The sequence below is a fragment of the Trichosurus vulpecula genome, chromosome 1, assembly GCF_011100635.1.
Source record: "Trichosurus vulpecula isolate mTriVul1 chromosome 1, mTriVul1.pri, whole genome shotgun sequence".
Taxonomy (NCBI): domain Eukaryota; kingdom Metazoa; phylum Chordata; class Mammalia; order Diprotodontia; family Phalangeridae; genus Trichosurus; species Trichosurus vulpecula.
Window position 1 is genome coordinate 416,222,838 of NC_050573.1, and position 12,113 is coordinate 416,234,950.

The 12,113-nt window shown below is 36.8% G+C and overlaps 1 protein-coding gene across 1 annotated transcript in view; it reads left to right on the plus strand.

Annotated features, from left to right (window-relative positions):
- ITGA2 (integrin subunit alpha 2) overlaps positions 1-7,269 on the plus strand; it is a 147,897-nt gene extending 140,628 nt beyond the window's left edge. The window contains exons 29-30 of the mRNA XM_036761894.1: positions 3,567-3,683; positions 7,189-7,269. Of these exons, the coding sequence (XP_036617789.1) occupies positions 3,567-3,683; positions 7,189-7,269 (198 nt within the window). The remainder of the gene's footprint in view (positions 1-3,566; positions 3,684-7,188) is intronic.
- The last annotated feature ends 4,844 nt before the right edge of the window (positions 7,270-12,113 follow it).

Here is a 12,113-nt window from a genome sequence, read left to right on the forward strand (position 1 = left end):
CTTCAGCACATTGACTTCTCAGATCTGATCACTATTCAGTTCATTCAGGACACCAATTAAAGATTCTTTTCAAGAATTCTCTCATGAATAAAATGAAAGATTAAAATATATTTCCAAAAAAGTTCCCTTTAGCCTTTCTACCTGTCCTCCCATTTTCTGTCAAACCATTACTCTTATTTCTTTCCAGAATAGCATTTAAACTACCATGTCTTCATAGACTCCATATGCAATGAAAGGTAAACTGTCACAGTCCAAGTATCTGAAGCCTCTCCAAAGAAATAGTAACAAACCCTATATTCACTGTAGGAGAAGCTATTGGAGCTGGTGTTTCACTGATATTCTGTTTATGGCTCCCATGCAGTTGCATAAACCTTCACCTCATAGTGAAATGTTCTCCTTCCTCAAGTCCTAGAGGCTTTATCTTTCCTCCAAGCTCTTCTCCAGCATCACTTTCTCCTTGGAGCATTCCCCGTTCCCCAAACTTATTCAGAACCTGGCTTCACTGCTTAACTTAGCTGTGTGAGCGCAGGCAATTCAGTGAACCTCTATGAGATTCTGGGTCCTCACCTCTAAATTGAGAAGGTTTGGTGGCCTTCTAAGATCCCTTCTTGCTCTAAAAGTATGACTCTTATGTTTTCTTCTTTCTCAAATAACCTTGCATGTACTGATCTATATGTGCATTGTGTGTTCACCCTCATCCCTTCCAGAATATAAAGTCCTTCAGAGTAATAACTGTTTAAATTTTTGGCTCTGTATCCCCTGTGCCTTGAACATTGTCTTAAACATGGTGAGTGATTAATAAATGTTGAATTGAACTTTGAGGAACACTCCTTTTAAATGCTTAAAAGCTAGTGAAGGAGAAAGAGAAGAAACAGGAGAACCATGAGATTACAGTGTTATAGAAAGCAAGGGAAGAAGTATCCAAAGTATTCTGGAGTGTGAAATATTGCAGAGGTCATAGAGGATGAGAATGGGGAGAAAAGGCCATTGGAATTGGTAATTAGGCAGACATTTTGAGATACAGTTTCAGGAGAGAGCTAGAAATGGAAACCAGTTTGGAAGGGATTGAGGAAAGAGTGAGTCAATGAGTAAGTGTAGAAATGAGGTATAGGAAACTTTTTCAAGAAGTTTGACAGTGGAAGGAAATGAAGAGATGAAATGGTAGCTGGATAAAGTAAGAGGGGCAAGAGTGGGGTTTTCTTAGGAATGGAGTGACCTGAACATATTAGTAGGCAAATGGGAAGAAGTCAATGGAATAAAGATTGAAGATGCATTATAACAACCATTTTAAAATCTGCTAAATAAAATAAATCCTCTCCTCTAACAATTTCTTGGCATTAACATATACTTTCTCTTTCCCTCCTGCCTCAGAGAAACATAGCCCTTGAATTTGCTGATTATACTCCTTCTACCGGAGCTCTGGATCCCCTTCCTTCTCTTGACCTCCCATACCTTGTCCAGGTGTTATTCTGAGAAGGTTTGGAGGAAAGGAGATAAATCATAGAATCAAAGACGCAGAGTGGAAGGAACCGTATTGGCCATCCAGTCCAACCTCAGTTTTGTAGAGAAGGAAACAGAATTTATTTTTATTTAGCAACTTTTCAGACATTTGTATTAAAGGCCCAATTTTTTGTTTCCTGAAGAAATTAAACAACTATAAAACCTCTTAACAAGAAACCCAGCCTACACACAAAACCACAGAAAGCTTTTTTCTGTCCAGTGTTACTCAGTTTTAACTACATACATGAATAGGATAATGCCCCTGTTTTTTATTCTCCTTTTGACTGTATTTTGTAGAAGACAGGGTTGAATTGATTTCATAATTTTTTAAAAAAGAGAGTTAAAGGACAGAGTGTAAAACTTTACCTGTTAAAACTATTAGAGTAGTCGTTCCATGACAGATCTCACAAATATCGCTTTAGCAAAATACCACACCTTACATTGGGTAAGGCTCACCAGAGGAAGAGGCCAGTGTGAGCAGTGAGCCATTAAATCCATGCAAATGTTCTAAAAGTGGTCTTGAATCAGAAAGCTGAGAGTAATTAATGTTTTGGAAATTCAGTATTTTACTAAATTCTCCTCTAAACAGAAGAGCATTTGTTCATTTGCTTTGCTCCTCTCACCCCACACTCCCATTCATTTATTTGTTCGTTCAGCAAACATGAAGTCCCTAACATTTGTGGCATACTGTTTTAAAATTTGGGGCAAGTCACAAAGATGAATAAGGTATGGTTTCTCTCCATGAGAGCCTTGCAATCAAGTAGTGTGTTGATGTGTGCATATATAATATTTTCTAACTAATATGGGTTTCTTAATGCTCCTTCCACAGTGATGGACACATATTTCAAAAATTCCTGTCCTATCATGCCAATAATAAATTTATTTGAAGTTTTTGAGCAGTGGCATTTCTATGATTTGTTATGTTTCTTCCATCCATATAGATATTAGAGGAGCCAAGGTTTAAAAAAAAAACTAGTGTCCTTGGTAGTACTTTAGACAAATTTATACACCAAGTATCTATAATTTCAGCAATGTAGATACTTCCTTCATATATGCGGATAGCAAGTCCTCAGTGCAGAAGATAGTTAATAAGTTGCGTGACAATTAAAAAGTTCTGAGAGACGTAGTTTCTGGGTAATTTAATCATTTTATTAATAATGCCAGCATCTTAACAAAAGAATGGTCATTTGGCCATCTTCCTTAGACCAAAGACCCCTAATGGAGGTAGGCTCACAGTTTATATGCCCTTGGAAGAGTAAGTGTTTCTGAGGAGTACCAATCAACTCTGATTGGTTAACACAATGGGAGGTGGGCTATATTAAAATGAGGGTGTTGGGGTACATGACTTAGGTCATCCAATTCTTGGTCAGAGAGACATCATTTTCTATATCACCTGTCTTGAAAGAAAGGGAACATCAATGTTTTTCCAGACCTGTCTGAACAAATACAATGAGCAGAAATATACTCATTAGCCCAAACTTATAATTTCTTTTACTGTCTTTTTAGATCTTGGTCTGGGTAAATCTTTAAGAGAGATTTCCCACATTGGTTGGTTTCTGGATGAGGAAATAAAAATGGGGAAAAATCTTGGTTCTCATTCAATAGTTATTAAATATGAGAAAAATAATTAATTTCTCACAGTTGCTTTAGCCAAAAGAATTCATCTTCTAATTAGGAATATTCTGAAGTAAGCCAGGCAGGCATTTTGATGAGAGGCAAATATGTGGTCTGTTATTAAATTTGTGCTTAAAGCCTTTCCAACTTGATGTCAGACCTGCCAAAACTTGTGCTCTGACTCACGCCCTTTGAGAACCCAGAGCCATCTGCATGTCAAGTGAGTCACCAGAATGTCACATTATTTGGGTTTGTAAAGGGATATTCTTTAAAATTACAATCTGAAGGTGCTAACCTACTGCATTACTTGCTGGAACAAATCTTCTATTAATTTTTCTGGGCCTCAGTTTCATCACCTGTAAAAGTTGAGAGCATTAGGCTGGGTTGTCTCCATTATGTCATTCAGAGAATGTCTGATATGATATGATTCTAATTTTAATATGTATTTTCAGATTCCAGTTACAATAATGAAGCCCGATGAAAAAGCTGAAATACCAATAGGAGTTATTATTGGAAGTATAATCGTTGGGCTTCTCTTGCTGTTAGCCCTAACTACTATTTTGTGGAAGGTAAACAATGAATGGCTAGCTGTGTGCACATGTACATGTATGTGTCTATGCGTGTATGTATGTATATGTGCATTGTATGCATATATGCATGTATTATATATGTGTATGCATATGTTCGTGGTGGGGGGGAGTGACAGAATATGTAATCTCTTAACATCTGTCTTACAACCTTTAAAAAACATAAACACTGATGAAGATACAAATTGCTAATTTAAGGTACTGTGTAGGTTATCTACTTTTTGTTGTTGCTCATTCACTTCAGTTATGTCTAACTCATTGGTGACCCCATTTGGGGTTTTCTTGGCAAAGATACTGGAGTGGTTTGCCATTTCCTTCTCTAGCCCATTTTACAGATGAGGAAACTGAGGCAAACAAGGTTAAGTAACTTACCCAGGGTCACCCAGTTACTGTCTGAGACCAGAAAGGTATGTACTTGGGTATTACTAAATACAGGTAATTGGCATGGATTGGCCATTAGCTAGGAAGTGAACATTAGAAGGTATATCTGTCCTTCAGCAATTACAACCCATTTGTCATAGATGTTGGTAATGTAATGTTTGCTCTCTCCATTTCCACTCTCTTTCCGAACAGTTGCATGGAAGAGGCTGTTCTCTCTACTGCCTTTCTTGCTCCCTCTATTAGACCAGGTACAGGGATTGATTAGCATCTAGCACCTAGAGATGTGTAAAATTTGTACAAAGATACCTTCTATGAAAATGATTCGTAATCTGAAGACTTATAACCACCTGAGAGATGTATTATTATCTAAAATCACCATCCTTTGGGCCGTGGGATTTGGTGGTATTTTCTCCCCGAGGTTTTCTGTTTTGTTTTGTTTTCTCCAACTAAACCTAATCTTTAAAGTTAAAAAAATAAATAAAATCATCTGATTTCTCCTGTAGGAAAAAAGAGCATGGCTGTAGAGCTGGAATAGAAATTAAAGGTCATCTAGTCCAATCTCCTGATTATATAGATTAATAAACTGAAATCCATCCATTGAGGTTACCTGACTTGGCCAAGGTCATGCAGGTAGCAACTAGCAGAGCTGCGATTTGAACTCATGTAATATGATTCAAGTGTAGGATTCTTTCCATTGCCTTACTCATATACTTCTCATACAAAAGTCTAGAATTTTTTTCCCCACAGTTTTTCATGTCTTTTTAAAACTAATTTAGTGTTGATCCTCTTATGCATCCCTCCTGGTTCTTAAGGGTCTCATATTTCTCTTTATGTTTTGTTCCATCATCTAACAAATAACTAGTCATTGGGGTACAGAACCCTGATGAAACTGACTCTAAGTACAAGGCCAAGGGTGTCTTACACAATTCACTTCTCTTCTCCAGATCTCATTTTCCTTCCTGTGTAAAAGGAGAGCATTGAAATAGATGGTTTTCTAAAGCCCCCTCCAACTCTGTAATTTTACACATAAAGGCAAATATGAAGACATGAACTTAATTGCAAAAAAGACTAGCTTATCTGCAAGTTGGCAGCTACTTCCTAATCAAGTTTAGAGTTTGAATTCAAATAGAACTTAGTTAATAAAAAGAAACTCAGTAAGCCCAAAGACATTGATTTAAAAGTAACTAATAATATCTGAATTTAGTGATTAAAATTTTTCAACCAAAATAAAGCTTTTCATGGAGTTCGGAACGATATGTTTGTTTTATTAAGTCAGTTGCTTTTCAGCTAAATAAAGGTGCTTTCAAAATTAATGTTGATGTTCATCTAAACTCTTATTTTTCTATATACTTTAGGTATTTATGTGCTAATTTGCATATTGCATAGCCAATTTGTAAATGTATCAGTTTTGGCATTTAGGTCATAATGTGTATTATATTGCATGAAAGTTGCCTAAACAGTTAAGATTCTTTTGTTTGTATGTTGAATTCTGTCTTAGTTTTTCAACCCTTACCCTAAACATTCCCATTTTCTGTTCAGAAATCTACAGTCCTTCCAGTAGCCCAGGTTTTCCCCCTTGGAGCCAGTCCTTAACTTTGCCCTATCCCTTATCTCAATTATCCAATCAGATGCCAAATCTTATTGATTCTGCCTCCGTAACAGTTCACTTGTCTGCCCCCTTCTCTCCACACACACATTTAACTCAGGCCTTCATCATCTCTTATTGTGCTAATACAGGGTATCTCAAAAGTCTTAGTACAGCTTTCAGGACACCCTATATAAGAGCTTCTGAATTGATTCTCTCTGCTCCTAGTCTTTCCCCTCTCTAATACAGCCTCTGCATAGCCAAAATTATCTTCCTAACACACAGGTCCCACCATGTCACCTCCATGCTCAAAAATACCTACAGTGCTATAGGATAAAGTTACTCAAGGGAAAGAATGATAGGTTTGAGGTCAGAGAACCTGGGTTCTAAATCCGGGCTTTATCACTCACTGTTTGTGTGACCTTGGGCAAATTACTTAGCCTTAGTTTCTCCATCTGTAAAATGAGGAGACTTGATTTAGATGACCTTTTAATTCTAAGTGATTCTATGACCTAGAGGATATAAATTCCTTTGCCTGGCAGTTAAGGCCCTCAACAATCTGGCTCCCACCTACTTCATACCAGTTGCTTTCACAAACGCTACATTCTAGCAAAACTGAACAATTCAGCCTTCACCAAACCTGATAATCTATCTCCTGCCTCCATTCTCCATCGCTGGAATACACTTCCATCTTTTCTAACTAACCTGATATTGTGACCATTTCTTCCCACCTGGAATATTACCCACAGACTAGACTCTCAGAAACTATACCCCCAGTGGGTAACTCAGCTTTGGAACTCCCACCCTGGGGTTGAGATGTCTTGATTAAAGAGTGAGTGACAAATGTACCTAGCCCATTATTCATGCCAGACCTATACCTGACCCTGCTTCACATCCCATCCAGTTGTCTGAGCTGTCTACATGGTCATCTGCCGTGCCAATGTATACCCACCTTCTTCCTTTTGCTCTGGATACAGTAACCAAATCAATATTACTATTGCATTTTGAAAGGGACACCCCAATCACAGCTCCCTTCCCTGACCAGCACTCTTTGGATGTGTTGTTTCTATAGAGATGGTCTCATTTTTTACTTGCATCCTCAGGGTTTATAATGTGCCTAGCACATAAATGCTTGCTTAATAAATGCGTTTTCATTCATTCTCTGCTCTTCTTCCCCTCTCAGAATCCTCCTTTTCTTCTGAACTCAGCTCAGATGCTATTTCCTCTCTAAAGCTTTCCTTGACACCCCCAGCTGTTACTGTTCTTTCCCTAATCAGTAAAGGGGAGGTCCAGTCCCCTTCCAATAGAATTTAAGCTCCCTGAGCGCAGCAAGTTTTGTTTTTGTCTTAGTATCCCCAGAGAGGAGGAATGAGGAAAGTACCTTGCATAAATTAGGCATTTAATAAAGGTTTGGCAAATTGAATTGATTGCAGATTGGGGGTTGGGTGGTAAAGAGAAACGTATACCCATTCCAAAATAAATTGTTAACATCTGAATACTGTTTGTTTGTTTGTTTTGCAGCTTGGTTTTTTCAAGAGGAAATATGAGAAAATGGCCAAAAATCCAGATGAAATTGATGAGTCTGCAGACCTAAACAGCTGAATTGCTAGTCTTCCAGCACTGTTGTAGTTGGAAATCCTTTGAATGACTGATGTTTTCAAATGTCAAAATTTTTTTATAATTTTATGAGTGAAGTAACTTTACAAATTTTATTTTAAGAGAAGCTGCTGGCCAGTTTGGGAATAGAAAATTCCTTGTGTGTGTGTGTGGGTGGGTGGGGGGAAGTTGGGGGGGAAGACTTGCTTTTTTGAAAGGTGGGGGGGTTTTATATGAAAAACAAAAACGATAGTCTTTAAACTGGCTGGGCCAGAGTTTATGTTGACAGAACACATTATGCCAGAAATTCTAAGCATTTCCTGGCCCAAAAGTGTTAGCAAAATGCAGTGCTATTTTCAGAAGTTTACTGGAAAATACAGTGTCCTGAAGTTACTACTTGCCTTCTTTGCAAAAAGGTAAAGGAGCATTTAACATTGGGTATCTCTTCAATCTGAATAAACATGCAAATGAGACGAGACTTAGCAAACTATAGCCAAAGGCCATGTGAGTAGTACAGCTAGGGAATTGTGAAGATGAAGTTTATCCTTGATACCATGGGTACAGTGGAAAGAACAGTGGCTCTGGAATTGGAGGAGATCTGGATTCAAATCCCTCCACTGATGTTCACTACCTGTATGATTTTGGTAAAATCATTAAACCTCCCTGGACCTCCATTTCCTAAGCTGACAAATAAAGAGGTTGTTTTAGATGACCTCTGAGGTCCCTTCTAACTTTAGATCTGTGATCTTTCCTAGCAGAACTCCTTTCCTCCATCTTGGTGACCCCTCTCCCCTCTTTGAGCTTCAAACATTGTTAAGAAATTAGATCACTGGACAGCTCTCCTAAGCAGCTTCTGCTTTCCTATCTATAGCCTTTTCCCTTCTGCCCTTTCTGGACTAAGATTTTCTAAAAGCTCCAGGTTTGTTCTATTTTTTGTCCTACCTATGTCCCTACCCCCATGGTGAATGCCATGATGACTAGAGTACAGTTGGTAAGAATATCTGGTTTTGCATGTATGACTTATTTGTCAGTCTGAAACCACCTAAATCCTCTGAAGCCTTTCCAGTTCAGAGTTAACTCATCTATAAAATAAAGGTGTTGGGCTAAATGTCTTCCGAGGTCACTTTAAGCTCTAAAATGCTTTTCAGTGTAAAGTACAAAGCAAGAACTCATCCAGGAACTTAGATTTGGCTTTGGAATGTAGCTAAAGAAAAAGACTCAGGCACTTATCCATCTGAGACTTGCTCTAAGTACCCTGCCCTTTTTAAATAAGCCCAACATAGGAGCCAGATGGACAGTGATGAATAACTGGGCTTGAAAATCAATAACAGATAATCAACTGTCCTATATTCTTATTTATCTTGTGTTACACAAAAATAACTCAGTTATCCATATAATTTCAAACTCTTATTCATAAAGAGTAAGATATTAATAAAACAACTGAAAGAGATATGGCAGAGGTTCATCCTTATTGCAGCTGATCAAATAATTCCAGCAGAAATTGTGCCACTAAATAATAAAAGAAATTTTACACTTATGTAGCACTTTAAAATTTGCAACATGCTTTCCTCAAAACTGCCCCTATGAGGTAGGTGGTTTGGGTATGATTTCCTGTTGTACATATGAGGAAAATTAAAGCTTAAAACAGCTATGTCAACTAGCTACTAAGCATCTGAACTATGACTCAAAGCCATGGCTTATGGCTGCAAGTATGGTATTTTTCCTGCCACATAGCCTGCTACTTCTCAGAATAAACTAGCAATAAATAGCTGAAGTATTTTTAATCTATACATGCAAGCTACTGTACTTACTAGTCCTGATGGGTGTAACATAGATTCTAACATGCAAATAAGCTCTGCTCAATTGTGCCTGATAACTCCTCAAAAGCACCACCTTAGACTGTACACTTACCCTGACATTAAGCATGTAGCAAGCATGTCAAGCCTGGTCAGTTCTGAGGCAGGATTATCTCTCATCTCTATGTTTTTCTGTTAAGTAGCTTAGGTTACTACGGATTGTAAAACAAAACAAAAATTAAAAAAACAAACACTGGTCCTGTTAATCATGGAGAGAAGAGATCTTAGTATTATAATGCAGAAGTTAGCATTAGGTGTATATTGCCATCCACTTTTAAGCCTCAGTATGTACTAGTCCTAGGCCTTTAGAACTATATATCTATAGAAAAAAGTATCCATTTTATAAATGGAAAATAAGTTCTAGAGAAAGGAGCTTATAAATAAAACCAGAAATTGTGGCTGCCTTGCTGCAGTCTAACTGTGGATCTTGTAATGATTATCCAACCTTTATGGGCTAGGTCCCACATTATAGTTTCCCTTGATAAAGAAGTAGACATTTAATTCAGATCTTTGTGTCACTTTATATTTGTAAAATGACGGGAAAGATTCTGTGATTCTCAAATCCTTTAACTGGCCAGAGAAAATTTTGCTTACCAGAAATTGTATTTTTTATAAAATAAAGTTTCAAGAACAAAGAAAGTGAAACTTAAAAAAAAAACACTTTAGTATCTGATGTAACTTTGTTAAAGAAACTACTACTTCAAGACTGTTAGGATAAAACCAGTTTCTTGTGCAAAGTGGTTGTCCTAACACTGCTGTTATCAAACGAACATCTTCTACTTTCATATGTGGGGGTACTCAACCATAACAAAACCAAATGTATGAAGATCCAACATAAATGAATCAGGAGGTGATTATCTATCTTATATAATGACATCCCTGTAATCTTTTAAACTGAGTGTCCCCCAGTTTAAATCATTTCAAAATGATTTAATTTGTATACAGATTATTCAAGAAATGATCTAAACCTTGTCTAAATAATTTCGGGGCCACTCAGTGATGTTTTGAAACACTAAGTTAAATTATATTTATAGCATAAAATGACACAGTTGAAAGATAAACACTGGGGCAAAATTAAAACAAATGAGTATTTAAAGTTTGAAGAATTAAAAGGTCTAATATATGATATTGAAAATAATAAATTATCGTTTCAAATATATTTCTGCTACCTTGTTAGAGATTGTATAGACTGATAAATTAGTATTGTACATATATATGTATATATATTTTAAATGCAATAGCATTACTGGACACTTCCTTCCCTTAAATCTTTGGGATGTGATTTATTTGCTAGATGTTTGGTTACAGAAAGCTGTACTGGCTACTTTCCATTTATTGCATCGGAATTTCCCTCCCACTTCCATCTCTCCAACTTTTTGCAAGCACACTTTGTCATTGCAAAAACAAGGAAGCACAATATAAAAAAAAAAAGAATGTAAGCACAATGTATATAATGTTACACAACCAATATTGTATGTGTTGGTCAGAAGCTGAGATCACATTGGATTTCAACGTTAGTCAAGAATTTTTGTGGTTTCTTATTGATGTAAATAATATATGAAAATCAGAATTATTCACCTGTAAGTCATTGTAGCCTCAGTACTGTATATATGTGTTATTAAATAAATTTTTTTAAAATATGAAGCCAAATATAAGTTTTTAATATTACGAAACATCTTGAATATATAATACTCCATAGTCGATGTACATTTTACAAATAGGAAGAAAATTTTGTCAAAAGAAAACTGTTGGAAGTTTTTAGTTAGAGAATATAAGAAGCGCCATCCTAGGTCATACCAAGGGTACTTATGGCCTCTATTATTTTTCTAATCATCCAAGTTCACTCAAGAGTTTAGGGATACAGTGGTGGCACAGTGGATAGAGTGCCCAGCCTGAAATCAGGAAGACCTGAGTTTAAATCCACCCTCAGACTTTGACTAGTTCTGTGACCCTGGGTAAGTCACTTGTTTGCCTCAGTTTCCTCATCTGTAAAAAGGGGATAATAATAGCATCTACTTCTCCAGGTTATTGTGAGGATGAAATGAAATAAAAATTGTAAAAAGCACTTAGCACTGTGCCTGACACATAATAAGCACTATATAAATGTTAGCTATTATTATCTTTATTATATTACCATCACTACTGGAAAAGGCAGGACAATTTTTGCCCAGTGACTCCACTCAAATCAGTAATGCCATTGATTAAGGAATGGCTCTATACAAATTGTGGTATATAAATATAATGGCTATATTGCTCTGTAAGGAATTATTGATATGTGAAAAACTGACTGCCTAGACCACAACTCCCTTCTCTGGCCTCTACTTACCCAGAAGTCATATCCTTTATATCCTCCAAAGCTAGCACAGTCCTGGCACACACTAGGCCCCTTTGATGAATGCCCGTCCAATCATTCAACAGATTTCTACATCTGATTCATAAGACCTCTTAACCTCGAGGTTATTCCCATTGTGGAGAAACAATGTGCCATAGTACGTAGAAATCAGGGTTCAAACATAGCTATGACACTTAGCTGTGGAACGCTTTGCAGAACATTTCATTCTGACCTTTAATTATCTGTAAAAATGGGAATATTTGCATTACCTGCTTTAAAAGGGCATTGTACAAAATGTGGCTTTAAACCCTAAAAGAACACACATCAACACAAGCTTTTTATTAAAACAACTTGACTTCAAGCTTCTGGGTAAGGATTTAGTGGAAAATTCTTTCAATCCACACCATATCCTTCACGATGTCTTAGACTTAAATGAGAAATTAAATAACTTAAATAATTTGTGGCACAATTGTCAGTGCTTTCCCTTAATAGCCCTGTACTGTGAGTTGTATAAATGATATTATCTCCATTTTGCATGGAGGTGGAAACTGAAGCACCAAAAGGTTAGGTGATGTGTACAAGGTCACAGGGCTGTTTAGTTTCTGGGGCTAAAACTGAACCCAGTTATCCTGGCAAAGTCTATTGATTTCGTATGGCCTATT